The 22570-nt window shown below is 38.6% G+C and overlaps 1 protein-coding gene across 1 annotated transcript in view; it reads left to right on the top strand.

The window, feature by feature from the left end:
- Positions 1-22570, top strand: part of STIMATE (STIM activating enhancer) — a 38573-nt gene that overhangs the window by 10400 nt on the left and 5603 nt on the right. The window contains exons 2-6 of the mRNA XM_056336194.1: positions 8833-8881; positions 10654-10749; positions 14972-15093; positions 21085-21197; positions 22103-22180. Of these exons, the coding sequence (XP_056192169.1) occupies positions 8833-8881; positions 10654-10749; positions 14972-15093; positions 21085-21197; positions 22103-22180 (458 nt within the window). The remainder of the gene's footprint in view (positions 1-8832; positions 8882-10653; positions 10750-14971; positions 15094-21084; positions 21198-22102; positions 22181-22570) is intronic.

Raw genomic sequence — 22570 nt, 5'->3', positions numbered from 1 at the left:
TTCAGGCTATTTCATTGTCTGTAAAGAGAGTGTATGAAAGCAGGTTGTATATTTTTTGTTCTTTTTAAAACAACTGGTATTATGTGAAATGTGTCTTGCTTGCATCAATAGTTTCAGCAGCCTAGGAAGAATGAATCTGGTAAGCCAAGCTACTTACACAATATGTTTAGAGTCCATTTAATTTGTATGTCCACCTTTGGCCTCCACGATTTAATATATTTGCTTTTTATAGTTTTCTATAAATGGAAACAGTTTTCCTTTTGCATTCATTTTCTGTATATCTGAACTTAAATTTTGGGTTTGCTTTTTGCTTTTCAAACTGCTACAGTTACTGGCTTAATTAATATTTTAATGAATGATGAGTGAGCTTGTAGCTGTGCTTTGGCAGTTCCAGCAGTTCCCAGGAGCTGGTTTAAAACAACCAGCTTGAATGACTCAAAGTTCATTGATATCCGTTGTCATACTAATAATGTTAGGAAAGCTTCATGTATTATTGAGTGATCTTGTGAATGCTGTACGTGAAAACGGTGTTGTGAATCGTAAATTGCTGCTTAGTGCACATTAATATGGATTGATTCTGTTTGGTTTGCACTAAATAATTCATGTTTCCCAAATGGTTCTTATTTTTAATAGAAAAAAATCCACTTGAACACAGCAGACTGTATTTTTCAGCTCTCACTAGGTGTGTGGATCACATGGTAGGAATGGTACATGCATTTCTCTAGCAACCTACCCTTTTCTTTTTTTTGGTGTGGTTGTTTAATAACACCGGGTTCAGAGTATAAGTATTTGCAAGAGACCTCTGTATTAAATTTCTAAACCCAGTCTCGCAGGCACTTTTAGGGCTGGAAGTTTAGATTTACTTTGCTTTAATTATCTCATACCTATTGAAACAGAATAGCATATGCTTCTGTCTCTGAGAGTGCTGGGAAACTGTGATTTGTATTATGACCTTTCAGATAGAGCACATCTTGACTGAATGGTGCTACATATGCTAAATGCAAAGATAACAAATGCTTGTCTCCAAGATCAAATCTTGTCTTACAACTGTAGTATTTGTATAAATACTTCCTAAGCTACTTGTGCTATTTATCTTGGAGTTCTTAAATCAGTTACTTGTAACCCTTTATTTTTAGTATTGTTATAGTATCGGCATGCCTTTCAGGATGTAAAGGGCTGAATACTTTTGTTTAAGTAGTGTGTGTTACATGTGTTTTCTGACTTGTAAAGTGCTGGGCTGTCTGGGGAGATAGCGAGTAAATCAGCAATTGTGAGTGAGAACTTGTGTCTAATTCTTTGTCTGCTAAGTTGGTTTACCTATTTTAAAATTAAGCTTTACCTTTAAAATAAAAAAGGGCCAAAGCTCAATTACAGTAGCTGTTGATGTGGTATGTCTGGGTTGCATGCGCTACTAAGACACATTTGTTCCCTTTATTGACAGCCAAGTTAATGTTTCTGTCAGAACCACACTATCATGTGCTACCAGGCTGTGTGAGATCAGCCTTGGTGAAATTGTATTAGACCGAGTTGTATGTGACAGGTAGTATGACTTGTTTGTGTGTCCCTCAGCCAATCTTTACAAGCTAAGCATTTGGAAAATTATTTTTTTTTTAAGCTTAAAATATGCATGTGTTAGGAATAAAAGCCCACCAACTGCATGTAATGCATTTGGCTACCCTTCCTGAAGGAGCAACGTAATCTGTTTTATTCCAAAGCTCAGGTTTGGGGTTTTTTTCTGATAATGATTTGTCCTCTCCTCCCCTGCATTGTGAAGGGAGCTTCACTGTGTGATCTCCATTCCCTTAGCTATCACCAAACCTTTTTTGTAGGGACAAAATGTACAGGTCGGTTTTAGCTGGGTGTGGAAGCAGGTAGGTAGTAATGCTTTTACAGAGGTTACTTCCAGTAACAGTAACTCTCCAGCATTTATCCAGCAAGCACTGCTGCCCATTTGATAAACTATGTGAAATCCAGTGCTGGCACATCGTTTTCCATCACCTTATGTCATCTGTGTGAGACAAAAGAGCCCTGGTCATGAGATATCTGGGCTTGGCGGATGCTTGGCATTAGCGTATTTAATGTTGCAGTAAAACAAAATCCCTTGTTCTCTGCTCTCGCAAGAGTGTCAGTCAGACCTGTTTAACTATCGCCAGGGTTTTGTGGCTAAAAACTGTAGCCGCAATGTTATTCTAACTGCTGCCATTGGAACGAAGAGACTGGGATAAGATCTGCAGTTTTGCAGGTACCGTGGGGCTGTCTGGACACTGAATCATTAGTCTTACGATGTCCCTGAATAACTAACTAGCTGGGTCATTAAACTTTATTGTGTCCAATATTTCTATAAAGTTTCTGCCTGGGTGACTGTCTTTAATGGACAGGTTCTTAATTACACACATATCTCTACAGAACCATTGAGGCCAAGGACACAGTAGAGTTAAGAAAAGGGGTTGGGTACTTGCATGGCTAATACCGCTTTTTGTCTTACAGAAATTTTGAAAATCCTTTTTGCTGGTGAGCTTATGCACTTCATAGTATGTCAGTCTTTAACACTGACTAGAACAAAATTTTCCTCTGAGTGAGTTATTCCATAACTTTCTTCATCATGAGGAAACCATGGTTTCTGCTATCATTCTTCAATACGTGTGATTTTCGTTATATGTATGCACGCATACAGATGTAGCTGGCAATCAGTTGCTCTAGTCCAGTATAATTTCTGCTTTAGTATAATTGGTGTCCAAGAGTGTTGACAAGTCTAGGTCATTAAGCAAAAATATAATTAAGATCTTGGGAGTTCTTTTGTAGGGAATTAAGCAGCAGGCTTTCAGGGTATCCTGTGTTTGAGCATCTCAGTTGTAGTTAATGTAGGGCATAGGAAGAGAGGGAGCAATTGCAGTAGGGCAAAAATTGAATTACCAAGACTGTAGCACGTTTTCTTTTTTGTTTGGAGAAATGAGCAGCAAGCCAAAACTACTGGCTCTTTTGGTCTTTTTTTGCGATCACATTTATTACCTCTCTTTAAACACACACGCCCCATGTTCCCATTTTTTTTAAGCTATGAATATAGGGAGATGCTGAGTTCATAAGTGTCAAAAACTTTTGGCAGTCAAGTTATATGTGGTTTATACATTTGTACACCTTTTTGTAAGGCATCATCGTAGATCATTATCATTAGGCATGTTGTTTCTTGCAAAATTAATTTAAAAAAGAAAAATTCTATATTGGGGAAGTCTGTAATTTCTTACTTCCTCTTTGCTGCTACCAAGAGAATAACGGGGGTGATAAACAGCAAGACAAGCCTTTTAAAAGCTTTGCTTTAGTGGGAAAGGGAGGGGAGTTCAAATGTGTGATAAAGATCACAGGTAACATAAAATCCACCGATAGTTGTCATTCCGTGGTGGTGGTGTGTATTTTCAGGAATTATTAGGGTGTCTGTGCCTATTCATTACATATGGTTCCCACTGTTGTGGGGGAAGTGTTGATACTAACAAGGAGAATAGTGTTTTTGACAGTCTTCCTAAAAAGAATTTTAAAAAATTGAAATCTGGCCTGCATATGTAGTTGATTTTTACAAGTTTTTTACAGTGTTAGAAATTGCAGGATCAAATTTATGATGCATATGTTCTCCTGATTACCAAATGTTCCGAAAATAGTTCACTTGTCTGAGAGTAGCCATATGAAATTCTGCATCCAATTCTGAGTTTGGATGCTAAGGCTTGGTGTAACTCTTCAGCTGTTACTCCATACATAATTAGCAAAACAGCATTCTACTGGAAACTTTAATACTTGTCTTGCATGTTGGAAACCATGTGAATTAAAATCAAAGTAACCCCACAGATCACAACAGTCTTGCACTGTAAGGGCTGTGTTGGAGGATTTGGTTGGTTGTAATGTGTTATTCAGGAAGCCCAGCAAAGCCAACCTGCTGGAGGAGATGGAACATTCTCATGATATAACACTGTACGAAAGCTCAAACTGCAGCAGATTTCTCACTGTTAAAATTCTGTGCATGCATATGTATGTGTGTATGTATAGGTTTTGGTTAACCACACTTTGGTCCTTTGGTAACTGGCTCAATCTCGAGAACTTTTAAGCATCATATCACAGAAAGATGACTCGTAGACTTACAGACCAGTTTTTGTTGGAAGAGAGCCTAAATGTCACCTGCCCCCACCTCCTCCTCAGAGCAGGGCCAGCCTGTGTCCCCTTGCTCAGAGCATCGTCCAGGTGAATTTTCAAGGTCTGTGAGACTGAAGTCTTTGCACCCTCTCTGGGCAACTTGTTGCAGAGTTTAATTGGTCTCATTGGAAACATTTTACTTCCACTATGTTGGAATTTCCTTGGCTGCAACTTGTGGCTGTTTCCTTGTGCCTGTTGCCTGTACGCCCGCAAGAAGGGTCTGATTCTGTTCTCACTGAAAGTGCCCACGCACGTGCGCAGGTTTGCATGTGTGACGTGTGAATGTGACCTTACCCTCGCTAACTTTTCCTACTTTTGGTTTTCTTCTTCTGTTTGCCTAGCTCAGCTGTGGCTTTGCTGAGATCTGGTGGCAGAAATGTGTAGCAGGTTTATGAAATGAAACATTTTTCTCACATGCTTTGTCTTTGACCTGGTTTTGAAAAAGTTTTGAGAAGCAGTGGACATACAGATGAAATTCCCAATTGTCGTCTCAGAAAAGCAGTGTTATTGTAGTACAGCTGCGGAGAACATCAAATATGTTGAATATTCTTTAGCTTGTTTTCCTTTTTTTGAATTTCAAATTAATGAGCTAGTGAAATCTTCTTAGATCTTTACTGGGATCAGAAGGTTTCTTATTGTGAACTTCCAGAACACGTGTCTAAGAAATGCAGTGATACATGCTATGTAAAAACATTTCATATGTTTGAGTTGAGCCAGTTTTGCGCTGCTGCAAGAGCAGCCACCCAGAAGCGTGGAGTTCTTGAAACCATGTTGAAGTTACTTCACATCAGAAAAATTTGCCCTGTGGGACGTTTGAGGAAGTGAAGGAGGGAGAGAAGGAAAGGCTGAATTCCAAATGCAGATTCAAGTGTTGCTTTTCATATTGACAGATTGAAGAGGCTTTTTGTTTCTTGTCTCTGTTCTTATATATGAACATTTATCTTTATTCTTCCCTGTGAGTCTTCAGTTTTCTGGAATACTGACTGCAGAACTCCTGTGTTAAAGTAACTGTTGGAAACCTTTCCACAGTACTCTGGCGTTAATTATTTCTAGAATTTCAATGAAATGGGAAGATGATTCAAGGAACTTGAATTTTGCATTAGCAATACTCTGCCTTATATGCTTATCTATTAACTGTCCATCTGGCAGCTCACATGCTTGTTGGCAGAAGTGCTTTTGTTTCCTTTCTTGAACGTTTCTGGCATGGAGCGTATAAACAAGCAGCACTTCTTTCTTCATTTATAATTCAGTATGAAATTCTGAACATTATTAGTTAATTAATATTAAATATGGTGAATTCTTGCTAGTGCGAGTATAGCGCTCCGAATTGAAGCATATGGAGTGGTACTGTCTCCTCGGAGTGAGAAGTTGGCAGATTGAGATCCATCTGTCAGCTGACACACGCACCAGTGCACGTCTCTGAGTTTACAGTGAGGCAGTGCAGACTGCCAAGAGAAACTGTGAGAGGGGCTGAAAACTTCGACAATCGTGGCATATTTGGGGGGAGGGCAAGTGGGAGAATTGCTTTCCCCTCCCCAATTTGATAGATGCTTAAAAAATTTACAGAAGCTTTATCTGACAAAATGTGCTGGCTTTTGGTTGCAAAATTAATTTGTTAATATTCAGCTCTGAGCTTACCAGTGTGATTATCTACAGCCTGTCATTTTTTTGCTCATATTACTTACTGGGAAGGCCCCAGGTGTCTACAGCCATCCAGAAAGCACGCTCCCGTGCTGGGGGAGAAGTTGAATTGCTGTCGACTTCAGCCACTCTGATGTGATAGCCCGTTGTGCCAGATAGGCAGCGTAACCCAGATACTGCGCAGGGGTGTGCAGGAAAATACCTGGCAATATCTGGTATGTCAGAAATACCTGATGCTCACAGACATAGAGCTGCAAGAAACTAGGCTGAGAAAACAACCCTGTTTCCTCTGGATCTACTGGGCTTTCAAGTGTACAGGTACACATTCATCAAGTAGCAACTCCTAAAGCATTTAAACAGATTATCTCATTTCATTTAGCGGGGGATGGAAGTATGTGGTGTGATCAGCCATTTAATACATTCCCAAAAGACATCTGAAAGCCTCTAGGCTTTCAGAGCTAACTCTCCTGTTTAATGTTAACTCAAATGAAATGTTATGTTCTCGGAACTGGCCAGAGAAACGTGGACCTTCTGAAGTCTTTTTCTCAGTATGGATAAAATTTGAAGTGGTGTTAGTTGAATTGTTTTTGAGTATCCTCTTCCAAACAATTGTTTTGTGGATACTTCAGAGAAAGAAACGAATCCACAGGCTTATACAGCTTCTTCATAGTAAAAATAGACGTAAGTCTAAGCTTGGAATTCCCACCTCTCCCCCCCAGATATGCAAATCTTACCAGTTTATTTTCTATTTTGTCTGCAGAAAAAGATCTTGCACAAACTCCACAGTAAGTTGAAACTTCTGTTTCTTGCATTTATTTTGTGATGCTTTGTGGCTTCCTGTTGTTGTGGGAAAGTGGCACTAAAGTAATCCATAGTGTGACTGGGGGGGACCGGTCATAAACGGCAAACTCCTTAACTTAGCTGGGTGTTGCTCATTTTTAGCAGAAGTTTTATATTTATGGCATTCTGTTCTCAGAGGAAACTGCTGGCAAATGTTGCTATTACAGCTTTAGCTTTGGTGTAAATGAACGGTCTTTTCCTCTTGTCACTTTTTAATTTCTAACGGTCAGATTACACAGGAGTGAAACACAGTTTCTCTCTCTCTCTGCTGTCGGAAGCAGTGACGGAAAAATGGCAAGCTGTTAGCTCACTGCTCCCTGGAAATGCTGCCCCTCCACCTCAGCGGTGAATGTTTATGTATTTATTTAATTAAAGGCATTCAGGTAATTACATTAATGCTGTATTAGGATGGTTGGCTTTGGGTGAGGTTGCCTTCCTTGTGAAAAAGTTGTGATTGATTCATAAACCAAAACGTGTTTTAAAGGCTTGGAAAGCCCAGTAAGCATAATTTACATGCAACATCCTATTTGAAACTTAAATTCATCTCTAATACCTGGAGAAGCAGGTCAAAATACCTACTGATGGTTTGCCTGACCTATACCTGCTACGGTTTGTGCCTTTTAAGACAGAATTTCTGCAAGTTGAAGGGGAGGAGGGAAATTGAGGCTTAAATTTTCCTTTTGTTTAAAAAATAAATAATTTTTGAAATAAGAGCCTAAATAATTATTTTTGAAGACTATATTGAAGGAGCTGGTGAGTGACACCGAAACGTGGACAGAAGAAGGAAGTAAACCCCATCCTTAGTGGAAAGGTTTTCCGTTACCCTGTTATCTTTGGTTTGTCTTTGGGATATATAAGGAACTAGTATCTTGCAGCTGTAACAGAAAATAAGTCTGTATTGCAGCATGAGGCCAGGTCAGGCAAAAGCGAGGCTGCCACAGCTCCCTGCCCCAAGTCTGACCTCTGTTAGGGCTGAGCACGTGTTCCCAGTAGGGAAAAAGATTTTCTTGCCCAGAAACAGTTAGAACTGGAATTTCCTAAAGATAGGACAAACTGCAGATCACACAGTGCTACGTATGAGCAACTTTTTATCCCCTTATCCCTCTGTTTTCACACACTTGTTCCTCCATGAGTCATCTAGATCCTTCCTCTTCCCTGCTTTTGGTTCCTCCCCTAAACAACCTGTAGTAAGTCTTGTGCAATCACCAAACACTTTTCCCCTGCATCCCGTAGTGGTCCCATGCCCTGATGCACTGACCACCTTTGTCCCAAAGGCGCTCCAGAGCCGGCTCCCCAGGATGGGGGTCAGCCCTGGCTGGTGGAACTGAGGCTCTACTGGGACAGCTGTCCCTGCCTCCTGAGTCTGTGATCTGTTCCTTCATCTGCCGTTGGGTCCTGCTCCTCCGCGCTTGTGGCGATGGACCTGGGAGTAGCTGGGCAGGCTGTGAGAGGAGCCTTCTATCAGATAACTGAACACTTTTATAGTATAATGTGTTTCAAGATTGAAATAGTCAATTTTATGTATTTTTTGTTGTTGTATAGTTGGCAGTAATTTTAATACTGGATTATTTTTTTTAAATAGTTTTTAATATGTTAATGAGTATCAACCTTTTTGTGAAGGAATTATCTGACTGAAAAAATCTGCACTGCTTTCCTTTTGCAATTCAGTTTGCCCACAAAGGTCTTATTTGTCATCCATAAAATAAATATACTTGATTAGAGGATATATTTGTCCTGTTACTAATGAACTTGATTTATTCCTGATATTATAGATTGCCCCTATATTGTGAGAATACTTTCCAATTTGACTTTTGCTCTCCAGTGAGCAAAAGAAACGGTCTTTTGTAATTCCTGCTTTCCTATCGGAAATTAAATTTTCTGGATGGGCGGTCATAAAAGCTAAGGCCAATGACATAGTGGTTGGTAATATATTGGTTTTTCATGTGAGGTGTGTTGACAGTCAGACGAGGGATCTGTAAGGACGTGAAGGTGACGGAAGGGAGCCAGTTTCTTTAAAAATGTATCCTTAGAGATTGATAAAGTGAAATGCAGCTGTGTAAGATCTAATTTATCAAAGAATGTAATGTTTCTGAAAGATGATTTGCTTTCATTTTTCTATATTTTTGTTGCTTTGAGAGTTGCTGATTGATTTCAATTATATTTTTTTTTTCTTAGTAAAACGCTTCAGAGAACCAAAGCATGAAAGACGTCCCTGGAGGATATGGTATGCTGCATGCTTTATTCTTAAATTTGTTGTTTCGTGCATGTTTTAGAAATGGAGGAAATAATTGTTTGCATATGATGATTTAAAAAAAAAAAAAAATGATGGCAAGAAATTGGTGACTGACAGCGAGGAACAAAAAAGGCTACCAAAATACATGAGCCAACAAAAAGTTCTCTTCTGTGTGTTTCCCTGCTAGTTCTTTTCACTAAACACTTCCAAGTATCTCTCTGAAGGTGTACATTTAGACATAAGCTTGTGCTTGCTTCTGAAGATGGGAACTTAACAGTTGCCCCAAGATGCCTCTGAATGTCTACAAACTTACAGAAGCTTATAGGAAGCTCTTGGCTGGGCTTAAACAAAATTCCATGTTCTGTAGCTATGTATAATATTGAAAGCAGTATGGTAAAAGATATAAATAAAAAAGGCATAAAATAGCACCATCTTTTTTATTACTTTTAAAAAGTTGTTGGCTTGTAGTAATGCCAACGTAACCTGTACTAGTTTTGAGACTGATGTAAACATTAAGCTGTCATTCCAGTTGTTGAAGACTTCAGTGGTTTAAATTACTCTCATACAATGCTGCTTTTCAGGACTAATCCTGACCTTTATTTTAGCGAAAAAATAAATACAAAATCTTTGTGTACTACAGTCTACCTCAGCCTGAAGTTCTGAGAAGTGCAGTGATAGCCCTTAATTTTTAAGCAAAGAATCTTGTTCTGGGACTTGAGTACTGTTATTTATAGTATGGTGTACTGATTAGATAAGTAACTCACTGGCTTCCTGCCTCATCTTCAACACTCTGCTCTCAATGTCATGCCATGAATGCGAAAGAATAAAGTTGTCAGGGAGGGCAGATGAATTCAGGTATACAGTGTTGCTTGAATCTGTTGGGTTGTTGGGATTCTTTTAGACATGGAATCAACAAGCAGAAGGGCTGTTGGTCTGTATAAAGAACACACTTGCCTACAGAATACATTTGACACCTTTCCTATATTTAACATTTAATGAAACATTCACTGGAAGTTCTGCTTTTGTGCAAAGGATGACTGTAGAAGAACGGTAAGGGCTAGAGTCACTAATGAATCAGTACCCAGGTGGGGTTTTTTTTTTATATTTTCCCTGTAAGTAGCAAACTGTTTTCTCTCTGTCATCTGCTTTGGAGATAATGTTTTCAAGGTTGTAATTCTTTTGCAGTGTGGTCTAAGCTGTTGTACTACAGATAAAATTCAGTGAGACCATTTCATGCTTTCAGGTGAAAAATATGTTGGCTTTTTAGTGAAATACTGTAGATAAAGGACTCATTTGCCAGCTATTAAATTGTTCACCAACAAGCATGTGATGAGAATTTCATTTCTGCCTGTACCATAAACTTGCTAAAAATGCATAAACATGAAAGGACTGAAATATCTGCTGCGGCTGGGATACTCATTGTTTACAGGAGGTTATTAAAGACTTAGCTAGATTTTGTGAAGTTTAGCTCTTTGGTAATGCACATGATACCAAGAGGATATCCCAAGACTTTAACATGACAGCGCTAAGGGTTCAAGTTAGCATTTGGTTTACTGTTAGCAATACCCGTGGAAAAAAGGGGCAGAATTTAAAATTAAACATTGCTAAGTAAGCTAAATACCATGACTCTTTATCATTCTGGTGTTCTTATTTGAAGATTAAGTGAATAATTGAGATGGAATTTTAATTAAAATAAATTTGCAACGTCTGATTGTGGTGTAAACAGTTTTGTGTGTCTTAAAAACTGTTTTTACTCTATACAGGTTTTTAGATACTTCCAAGCAAGCCATAGGGATGTTGTTCATCCACTTTGCAAATGTCTATTTATCAGACCTTACAGAAGAAGACCCTTGTTCACTGTGAGTGTTTAATTTCAAAATGATTGGTCTTTATGGAAGTTCTGCATTTGAGTTTAATGGTGTACATTGATGATAATGCAAGATAAACCTGAGAAACCAATTTTCATGGTAAAAATCAATCACTTTCAAAAACCTTTGGTTTAAGCTTAGTTGATCAAGTATCGGAGTTTCTGCTCTTTTAGTTCATGCCTAGCAGGGCCTGGGAAAGTGTTTTCTGGGCTGTGTATAGATATTTTAGACTGAGGATGAACTCTTACTACTTCTCCCTCTCCAATTAATAAACAAGGACTTAGGATAAACATTGTAATACAAGGCTGTTTACTGAAGGAGGTGCTAGGGATCAAAGGAAATTAATAGAAAGTTGTGTACGCTGACCACCAGCTGCACTGTTCACTGCAGCGGGGGGGTTCATATACAGTCCTGTTGCTTTCAGGCATATTTAGCAAAATAACAAGTCGTTCACGGTTGTATTTTCTTCTAAAACCTACATTAGCTACTGCAGTATTATTTTCATTTTGTTAAAAACAGGAAATCTTGCTCTGTACCCAGGCAGTTAGTACAAAAATTAATTTTGCAATGTCACGCTTGGAGAAGTGTGACTAAGTAGATAAGCATTTCACTGTAGTGTATTAAACCTGAAGATTTTATGACTAAGACCCTGTCATGCTCTTTACAGGAGCTCCTGAAGCAAATGGCAGTTGTTTGGGTTTGTTCTTGATAGGGCTCATGCTCGAAGAAGCTTACACATTCCTGGTAATAGAAGCTGTGAAATTGTTTCTAAAAGCCTAGTAATTTCCCCTTTAAAACCAATCCAGTTCCTCCAGTGGCACCTGCTCACTGTTGTCCTTTGGTAAACAAAGGCATTGCGCAGCTCAAGGAATATGCTTGTGTTGCTTCACAAACCTGTTTTATAACCCTTATTCCTCCTTGGTTTCTTCTGTGTTCCTACATGCTATAAATGTGCAAGTAAAACACTAGTTTGCTCTTCCCACCACAAAGCATTTTGGTAGAGAAAATGCATTTATTTTAACACACTTAACTGTAAAGTTCAGGTTATAATTGTGACAGTTTCAATAATTCCAGGCATCATTGGTAGGATTTTTCCTTGCTTACTGATTTAAGAATTTCACAATAGATTTAAAAACTGGCAGGTGTAAATTGCTTTCATTCCATTTTTATATATTAAAGTATATATTCAAGTAAGCTAACCAAAGCGTGTCTAAAATTGTTAGTGTTTAAATCTAAAACTGTTGTGGTTTAACCCCAGCCGGTAGCCAAGTACCGTGCAGCCGCTCGCTTACTCCCCCTCTGCCCCTGAGAGATGGGGAGGAGGCTTGGGAAGGAACGTACAATTGAGGGTTGAGATAAGAACAATTTAATAATGGGGGGGGGGGGGGGGAATAAAAACAATAATTTTAAATAATTTTAATGAAAAGGAAGGAGAAGGGGAGAGCAACAAAATCCAAAGGGAAGGGAGCTAAGAAAACAGGTGATGCACCATACAATTGCTCGCCACCCGCTGACCGATGCCCAGCGGGTCCCGGAGCAGTGGTCAGCAGGCCCAGTCAACCCCTCCCAGTTTACAAGGTGTTCTGTGGTATGAAATAGCTCCTCCAGCTGTCCTGGCTGTACCCTCTCCCAGTTTCTTGTGCCCCTCCAGCCCTCTGGCTGTCAAGGGCTGAGAAACTTGAAAAGTCCTTGACTTAGTATTAACATGACCCAGCAACAGCTATAAAAGCATCAATGTGTCATCAACATTATTCTCACACCAAATCCAAAACACAGCATTGTACCAGCTACTAAGAAGGAAATTAACTCTGTCCCAGCCGAAACCAGACCAGAAGCTCAACAGTTTATTACAGTATTGTAAAATTAAAAGTAACTTTGTGCTGTGTACCAGGTTTTCAAAATAAAGGGTTTGCTAACATGTGCGCTCTCCTCTACATGTTTTAATATAGTCTACATATATTTTTAATACCACTTTTCATACAAGTGTAACATGACACAAAACAAGAGGGTGTGGTGTAGAGAACTGTTATTCACTGTTCTCGGGATAATAAAAATCACAGTGTGGAGCTCTGTAATTTCTTGGGCAATGATGCAGGCCCTCCTTGTTAGCAGAAAGAAATAGCGTGTAGTATTGATCAAAGCCACTTGCCCTTTCTTGGGAAACATAGATCTTAAGTGTGTGAGTGGGTCAAAATTAGTGAGTAAAAGCAACATTTCTATCTGTGACTTTAATAATAATTTTACTCAGGAAGTTCAAACACGGATAGTTTTCTCTTCTTTCCTGTTTTGTAGTTTGAGTTATTTTCAGAACAAAACCAGAAAAAGGTAGTTTTAGAAAACATTGTGGTTCAAAGCTTGGAAAGAACTACAGCTGGAAGTTGCCAGTTGTTTGGGAATGTAGTGCTGCAACTCAGGCAGGTGTGTGATCCTATCACAGCTGATAAAGCATCTGTTAAAACACCTTGACAGATGGGTGGTTGTTTGAAGAATTTTAAATAGAAAAAGCAAACAGCACTCTTCTCCTGTGGTGCAAGGTACTCAGCTGGCTGTATGCTGTGCACCGGGAAGTTTGTGTGAAGCCCAGCCTTTTCCTCGCTGAACGCTCAGCCAGATGCATTTCTCCAGTAGTGGCAGGTGTTGTTTTTTTGTTGGTGGTGCTGGTGCACCGGTTACACATGAGCAGGGCTGATGCTGCGCATCACATGAGCACGTTGCCGACATGTAGTGAGCCTGATGCGCTTGGGAATGTCAGGCGTGCTCGGCTTGTGTTGTGAGCTGCAATTTGATGTGAAATAGGTGTTGGCATAGCTCTTCTCCCTGCTCCTGACGGCTGCCTTCCTGCAGACTTACAGCAGCCTCTTGTGGCCTTAAAATGACTTGTGTAGGCTTGTAATTGCTGAGTTCCCTCTGCCAAGCACTAAACCTTGATTTTAATGTTTGTCTAGTACCAAGTTCATTAAAACTCTAATCTGACACACAGCTATTAGAAAATAACTACTTTTTTAAAAAGTTTATGTGTAAGTCTTTGCTGAAACAAGGCATTATCTGTTTCATTTTTTGGTTTTGAGCTGCTCTTTGAACGGGATTTTGAGGGTTAGAACAGCTTTTCCTTTACTGTTTTGAATGCACGCATTCGGTCTTTGCTTTCCGCTTTCTGATACTATTTTGTCCATGTGGATTTGTCGCCACAGCCAGCTGAAGCCCACAGGTCTCTGATTTGTATTTTTATCCCTGCAGATAAGTTCCTATAGACTCTAGAGTTTACCGTAAGCATTTGGAATTACGAAGTAAGAATCTCAGTAACAGGGATTTGCTATGTGTCTCTTAGTGGGCTCTTTCTCAGCTGCTGGTTTCTTCAGCTAAAATCAGTGATAGTAAATAAACAAAAGTGACGAACAAAATGGTCTGATTTTTAGCTGTGCCATTTAACGAACCTAAGAATTAATTTGAAACCCATATTAATCTCTGGTTTCTTGAAACATAGGTAAGATCCCAGAAGCTCTTCTTGAAACAAACTAGTAGTGCAGCAGTTGTGTGTCCATTTGAGGGGTAGTTAGTTGGATTTTGTTTCTGGGAAGGCTTGTTCCTGATTGTTTCAAATGTTTATTGGACAAGAACTGATGTGCAAGAAAGTAAACTACTTTTCTCCCTAACACTAAGTAAGCTGAAATTTGGCCCGAGATAGTGACTGTACCCTATAGGCATGATAGGCTAGGAGAGGGCTCCCTCAAGCAAGAAAAACTCTCTAGTTGTGTCTTTTCCCATCAGAATGAGAGTGTTTGGGATTGAAATTTTTACCTTCAAATTCTTTGAGGTGTCTGCAGCTTTTCTTTTTATTCTTTTTCCTTTTATTCCTTTGGGTTTATTCAAATACAGGTTTTCCATGCAGAATGAACTAAGCAATGGGAAAAAAGGAAATCTAGTTTTAATTTAAACAAGTAAAGCAAATAAAATGAGTATTGGAGTTTTATATAGAGTAATGTACATGCACACACCAGAGTTCATGAAAATACAGGCATAAACAAAATATTAAGACTCTTCTAAAACTATTTCAATTATAGGCTATGTAATTACAGAAGCGAGGAAATGACTATTCTCAGTACTCTGGCTTCTCAACATATATATAGATCTTTTATCAGTCGTGGTGTTAAAATACACAACTTGTAGAAAATGGACTCCTGCTCCTTGTTTTCTTTTACATTTTTCCTTTCAGGTACCTTATCAACTTCTTGTTAGATGCCACTTTAGGGATGCTATTGATCTACATTGGTATACGTGCAGTCAGCAGCATTGTGGAATGGCAGCAGTGGGAGTCCCTTCGCTTTGGTGAATATGGTAAATGTTTCTCTTCTTGCACTGAAATGTTTTTCAGGATAGAATCTCAGAATATTTCAGCTAGTGGTTAACTCATCTTAAAATCATTACACAATGATTATAGTGATCATTTTGATATTTCACGTGTCATGAGGGTTCTTTTAAGCCTGTATCTTGGCATGCACCTTCTGCGTTAGCTTAGTAAGTCTAAGCATTTAGTGAGTTTGGAACAACTACTTGAATATTTTTTTAGGAGCGATCGAACAAATTATGATATTGTGTAATCTCATGGTAAAAATAACAGCATGATAAATTTACTCTGAAACGCTTCTAAATACATGACAGCTGGAAGGTCATTTCCTATTAAAGCTTTGATGGAATCGCATGCTGGTGTCTGAAGGTACAGGCTAAGAGCTCTGCCAGCCCTCTTTGAAGTAAACGACCACATACTTCAAGTGAAGAGAATGGCAAGGTTGTCCTCAAGTGATGTTCACTCAAACTCCTGCATGTAAGGCTTGTATCATTGATGAAAAATGCTCATATCTTTTGTACAGGCTAAGGGATAGACTAGTGAAATCACTTTTACATGGAGTTGCTTTGTCTTCCATTACGTTAGCCACAGAAGGTGACTGATCTGCAGCAACTGCAGATTTGTGGGTGCAGTTGAGTATCATACATACCCAACATCAACATTTAATTCTGTTCAGCCTGTTATCTTCATATTGCTTAGTCTGGCTGGTTGGGAATGGAAGTTCTGTATAGAAGCTAAAAATTACATTTGAAGCTCCTTGAGATAGGAATGAGAGGTGAGGTTGCCTTGTAAGAGAGATATGGCTCTTCATCAGAGAGAACAAACAAACCCTGTGGTTTCGGGGTGGGGAAAGTTAAAATAATGTTTTCCTAACAAAGTAAAACCTTTCATAGCAGTTTTGTAATTATCATTGGTAGGTTTTTTTTGGTTTTCCAGGTTTCTTTGTTTTATGATGACAAACACCTATCTTAGGAGAAATAACTGCCTATACCATTAGGGCATTTTTTTTTTGTTAGATTTGTGTAGATTTAATGTGTATCCTGTAGGATATGGTTTATGACTGTTTAATCTGTTTAAATCAGCACTGCCACAACCCTGTTTATTGGCTTTTTTTCCCATGTGCCACAGTCCAGTATTTTCATTCTCTTCCTTGGACTGGTGCACATTTGGAGCTCTTCCCTGCTCTTCAGGGAACTGATTCAGAGGGCTAAACCATCAGAAAATTCACCATATGTAGAAAAGTAAATAGTTCCTCTAGCTCAGTCCCCAGACTTGGGTCTTTAAGAGATTAGGTAAGTACAGGTGCCCAGGGAAGGGAAAAAGGCAAGGAAGGAGCTGAGATACTGCTGAGCTACACCTTCTACTGAGCTTTAAGACCTATTGCCCAAAGTCTCTTTTTCTGATTTGGCTTGAAGCCATTTCAAGATGTTTGATCAGCTTTCAAGCCATATAAAATTGGCTTTTCACTCAGACCAAAAAAGTTGGTGTTTCCATTAGAGTTATAAGTAGGTACGTAATCATGCCAAATACTAGATTTTGTTTCTTCCTAATACCATTCTGTTGTTTCCTGTGTAATCTGTTCTCCTCTCCCATTTTAATGTCCTTTTAACAATAAGTGGTCTGTGTGGATGGGAACGTGTGAGGAATATATTTACTCTCCGCAAATTTGTGTCTCTCATTCACTTCCAAAATGAACCTGGTTTTTATTTTAGTTATCAGGCATTTGTGACTGCAGTAACTAAGCTTTTAAAATCAACAAATGAACTTGTTACTTTTATTCTGCTGCAGAGGTGGTCTGCAACTGGTCTGTTATTGTCATTTTGAGTACGGAGATCTGAAATGCCTAAGCTGGTTTATCGATTATACCTTCTTTCTGTGTGTCTATAAGTGATATATGAAATTGTATAAGTTGTCTTTACTTAGTTGTTCTTTCCAACTCATCAGATCACTTGATTAGTGACTAACTTTCTTTTCTGTATCCTCATTAATGTGCTGGCCTGTCCTTAGTGTGTTGGGTTTTTTTAATCAAGCTATTGCGAGGACTATTAAAAAGCATATTGTAAATCTGTGTTTCCATTAATCATGTGGGAGAGGCTTCTGGTATAAAAAGAACTAGATAGCAGATGGGAAGTTATTAGTAATGACTGTGCAATAAGGTTAGACCCTGTGTAAGAAATCCGTCTAAAAAGGACAAGTTGCACCGGATTATTTTTTGCCCTCTTTGTTAAGTGCTACTGTTGTTTCTAAAGTTAAAACCCCTCTTGCCATCTTATTTAAAAATTTTCACTTTGGCCCCAAGAAAACTCTTTAATCATTTGAAATAATCTTATGAAAAATAAGACAAGTAGGATAGAAGGAGGGGCTAAAATTGCAGTCCTGTGGGGTCACAAGTGTGTTTAAACTTAGTATTTTGAAGTTGCATGTGGATGCTCGGCATGCATGGGTGGTGAGGTGGCGGCTTATGGAAAGGTATCGGAGACTTGCCGCGTTTTATCTGAAGTGGTAAAGCTGAGCCCTCAGCTTGGAGGTCAGTGTGATTTCAGTTTGTTTACAAGTGTGGGAAAACAAACAAGAGTAGTCCATCGTCCTGTCGTCCCGCCCCCCCCCCCAAAAAAAAAAAAAGAAGAAAACACCACAAGTCTCTTCTTGTGATTGAGCGATGTTTGTGTTTCTAGAGCCTAAATAATCATTTGTCTCGAGTTAATGCTCGCCGTGAGCTCATTTCCCTTCTTAGCTCTATTACTTGATCCCTGGTGATTCATTACTTGAAGCTGTCACAAAAATAGCAGTGTCCTGCTGGTTTTAAAAGCCTTTTCTTTATATGGAGGATAGTTTTTAAAGCATAAATGCCTCAAGTAAAGAATGGATACCAAAATAACAGCATTCATAATGGTTGCTGTTTGTACAGCCAAACAGCACTGCACGCTGATTTACAAACAAAGTAGCACAACGCTCCCTCACAGGCTTTTTTACGTCAGAATTTTTAAGTTTACTAGATTTGTCTTTGTATTTCCAGTTTTGTATTTTCAGATTCGTTACACCAGCAGCTGGATTTTAATAGAAGTGTTACTATATTCGCATATGTAAAGAGGAGAAAAGCAGTCATGATCTGTACTGAAAAGAATGTTCCTGCATTCTCCTTCCTGTCTTGTTTTAGGCTACCTTAGCTGCTGCAAGTAGAAAACAGGCGACCAATTCCCTCTTGGTGACAATGGCAACTAAATAGTGCTGTGATCTCTGATTCTTGGGTGGCAAAGCTTAGAAATTGTATTTGATGCATCTTTTCCCTCTAGTGCTTTGTTTGCAACTTGCAGAGCAACTTGCTTATAGCCATATAGGGTGGATAGTGCTTACTTAAAAATTATTTTGGAATTATTTTGGAGTAGTTCTGTGACTTGGCATTTTCTTAAAATAGTATCTCGGGATTTGAAAAACAGAGAGAAGTTACAGAATAGGAGAACTGCATGTATTTTGTTCAAGAGCTGTCTATGAACGTGCTTCTACAAAGTGGCTGATGAAATAGTATGGACTAGTTTTTCATTGCCCAGCATTTTTAAAAAATGCTGCTACAGTTGTAATTGCTGAGGATTCAGAATTTTTCATTGTCAGTATTGCACTTTTCTTGCACTAACAAGATTTCTACTGGTTTGCTAGTTTATTCTAGACATGTAATTTATTCCTAACAGGTATAAAATCAGAATTTAAGAAAGACTGTCAGAGTCTTTAGAAATTAAATTAGAGCTTATGGCTTCAACATTAAAGTTCTAATTTCAATTTGAGTACTGAATCTTTGAATGTACAAATGTCTCAGATACTCTTGGGAACACCTCCTGGATGTGGTGGTGGTGTGAACTTCTGCTTTTCCCATGCATTGCATATTTTATAAAGCTGTAGGAAAAAAAAAATGTTTGGAAGGGATCTCCAGAGGTGATATAATCCAGCCTCTTGCTCAAAGCGGGTTGTTCAAGATATGGTCCAGTCCAGTTTTTAATTTATCCATGGTTTGAGATTTAAGAATCCCTTTGAACAACATACTCGGTTGTGTTGAAAGCTTTTTTCCTTTATGTCAGAATTGTGGAACCATCCGTCCTGCTTGTATCTGCCCAGCTTTTCTAGGAGGATGCTGTTGGGAGACTGACTTGGGAAATTGTTAGTAGGCAGCATCCCTGTTCTTCCTACTTGTAATTAGAACTGAGAGATAATTTTGTAGATGCAGTAGGGCACACAAAAATCCTCAAGTAGAATTCAATATACACAACTTCTAATTTCAGTCGTGTACTAAAAAACTCCCCCCCAAAAACAGTGTCCCTCCCCACAATGCAAAACATCATGGAACAAAATGTTCACTGGTGATAGCACACAACACTCTGTATTAAGAGTTTCGAAATTTTGGGGCATACAAAATCTCATGTGACAGAATTGGAATAGATGCAAAGTTGCTATAGCCATCTCTGCTTTTAGGAATTAAATACAGATTAGAAAAGAGCTTAGAATAAATTGGTAAAGTTTCAATGGTAAGTCTGTAGCTAACGCTATTTTTTCCCATATTTGCTAGTTAATGAAGGAAACTAGAGAAGGCTAATAAAAATGTGGCGTATAGAAATTAATTGCTAAAATTTGATTCTCAAATCTAATTCAGACCTTGTATCTTCAGAAGAATCACAGTTGCTCAAATTTGAGTTAGAAAATTTGGAAAAGGAAACATTAGTAATTTTTTTTTTTTTTACAACAGAAGCCATAAACTGCTGCAGTATGTAATTGTAAAACATGAAACATTTTGACATTCTTCTCTTGGACTATTGAGTGTTGATCACTAGCTCTTACTGTAAAACTTGTTTAGGAAGGTTTCTTTGTTTTGGACTTCAGTCTGATATATCAGTTTCTCTTCACAGCTTTTAAGCAGCAAACAGTAAGTCTCAAGACTATTACCAAGTATTTATACTGAAAGCCTTCAGAAATGTTCCAGAAAAGGAAGTAGCGCCTATCCATTATGCATTACAAATACATTAAAGCATCTGAATTTCCGTTGCTGGTTATTCATCCCTAGGCTAAAAGTTTTAAGCTGCCTTTGAAAATGTTGCAGAGGTTATTGTGAAGACTAAAGAGCTAACACCCTCCTCCAAAGCTTCTTTTCAGCTTCCAGTGAAGTGCTGCTTTAAGCTGACCTGCAGAGCTTGTTAGGCATACTGGTCCTCTTTTTTTTCCCTGGGTGTTTGGGTTTGGTTTTTTTTTCCTCTCTCTCTCTCTTTGCTTTCATAGAGTATGATAGTTACATAAGTTTTCATATTCAGATATTTGTGGTCTTCATTCTGTCTGGCAGATAACTTAATGCACTCAGGTTTTCACTCTGCTACAATGGGGTACAGCAGAATTTCAAACCTTTTCAAAGTGAGACTAAAATGTGGTCTTAATTTTTTGTTCAATTAAATATTTCATAGCGGCTTTTGCACCTATTGCTTCAATTACAATTGGTTAGTTATGATAACTAACTATTCAGAGAGGAAAGATATGTTTAAGGTAGCCTAGGGAGAATGGCAGAAATCATGCTTCTACTTGGACTGAAGGGAAATAATTTTTTTATTTTGGGGGGAAAAAAAAAATTCCCCAGCTATGTTTCCCTTATGGTTTCCCTTCTAAGAAACCTAGTACTTCATGACAGAGGGTCAACAATAACAATGTGATGAGAAATAGATGTAATGCAACTACATCTGTCTTGCTTTCATCAGATTCTGTAAAACAGGGAGCATATAACCAGGTACTGCTGAATCAGGTGATGTCCCGTTATGTTCAGTTTCTAAGTGATACTTTTTGAAAGTTGGCATGAGGCTGAAGGAGGGGTAGGAGCAGCACTAAGGAAATGGGAGAAGGCAGTTTAAGAGGCCATAGCTGCCGTGCCTCTTCTAATAGTGCTTTTCTAAAATGTTTACTGTGAAGTAAAATCAACCCTATAGCATATATTGAACTTTTCTTCTTTCTTGCAGGTGACCCGCTGCAGTGCAGTGCTTGGGTGGGCCAATGTGTTCTGTACATAATGATAATGACATTTGAGAAAACCATCATCATTATAGTGCTGCTTATACCTCAGTGGAAAGAGGTTTGTATTGTACAGCGTTTTACAGACAGATTGATCCCAGGTAGAAGCTGCAAAGCAATAGACTTCTAATAGTATTTATTGGTGTGGCTCAAGCATCATAACTGTCTACAGTCAGTGTCCTTTAAATCTGTGGTAGTGGCATGTTCTTTTAGTTTGGTCAGGTGTTCTGGCATCCATTGCCATCCTATCGTATTTTGGAGGTTCTTTAAATAGTGCAATACATAAAATTTTATTCTATCTTCTTTTCTGAGTGCTGTTGAAGCTACTAAGTTGTTCTTCCTTTTCTTCATTCTTTAACCCTTACTTACAGCTACTTTATATTACTTTTTGTAGGGTTCTAAAGAATTTTTTTTTGCCTGCCCTTGTTGACAGATCTAAATTGTACAAGTTTAGAAATGTGCAATGGATTAGTGAAGCCATTGCTGATGATTGGATGAATAATTAAATTTTGATAGAATATGTGCAACATAATATTCAAAGTGATGGTGCATGGTGTTAGAGCCTGTTAAACCAGTTAGTCCCTATTGAAGGCTCCTGACTTCTTTGGGAACTGTCTTCTCTTTACTGTGTATTTTTTAAAACTCTTCTCTGTTTGGATTTCCTAAAGATGGAACTTAAAATGTGTTCCTGGGGAACACACAGCTCTAAAATGTTCAAGACTCTTCCAACACAGCTCTTCAGGCTTCTGTAAACAAAAATGACAGAGATAAGTTTCTTGTCAGCCCCACTTATCTGTGGTGATTTATAAGCTGTCTGAAGTACTTTCCTTTTCTGCAAAGCTGCCCTTTTTTGGTTCATTACAAATTGTTTCTGTAGCATTAGCTAGTACACGAACAATTGCACTTAGTAGTCCAGTTATGTGCACATGCTGCCATGATCTGAACTTAATCTTTTTCTTTTCACAGGTAGCTTTATTGAATCCTATAGAGAACCCCCAGCTGGAGCTGGCTATCGTCATGCTGATAGTGCCCTTCTTTGTTAATGTTAGTACCACTTGTATGTTTCTGTGAGATGTTTACTTGGATATCTTTCTGCCATGTGTGTGGGGGGGGGTTGTTAATGAACGTTAGTCCTTAAAGCTCAGTGTACCTTGGTGCTTAAGTTAATTTTTAAAGAGCAGGGGTGTTAAAGAGTGGATGAAACATCTGGATATGTAGATTTTACAGAGCTGAAATCCATAGCGAGCTAAGTAACCAGGCTCAGGAGGGGTGCAGAAATACCTTATAGACCTCTTTTGGCCTGATGACTTCAGTAGATTGAGTGTAATACTGAAATACATACATAGAAATCATAAAATTACAATGAAATTTGCTTTAGGAAGCAGTTGGTCTAAGGACAGCTGTGAGGTGTCCTGTGTCTGACCGTAGCTAAGA

This window comes from Falco biarmicus, chromosome 4, assembly GCF_023638135.1.
Source record: "Falco biarmicus isolate bFalBia1 chromosome 4, bFalBia1.pri, whole genome shotgun sequence".
Lineage (NCBI taxonomy): Eukaryota > Metazoa > Chordata > Aves > Falconiformes > Falconidae > Falco > Falco biarmicus.
The sequence above is the reverse complement of the archived record's forward strand: the minus strand, read 5'-3'. Positions and strand labels throughout refer to the sequence as shown.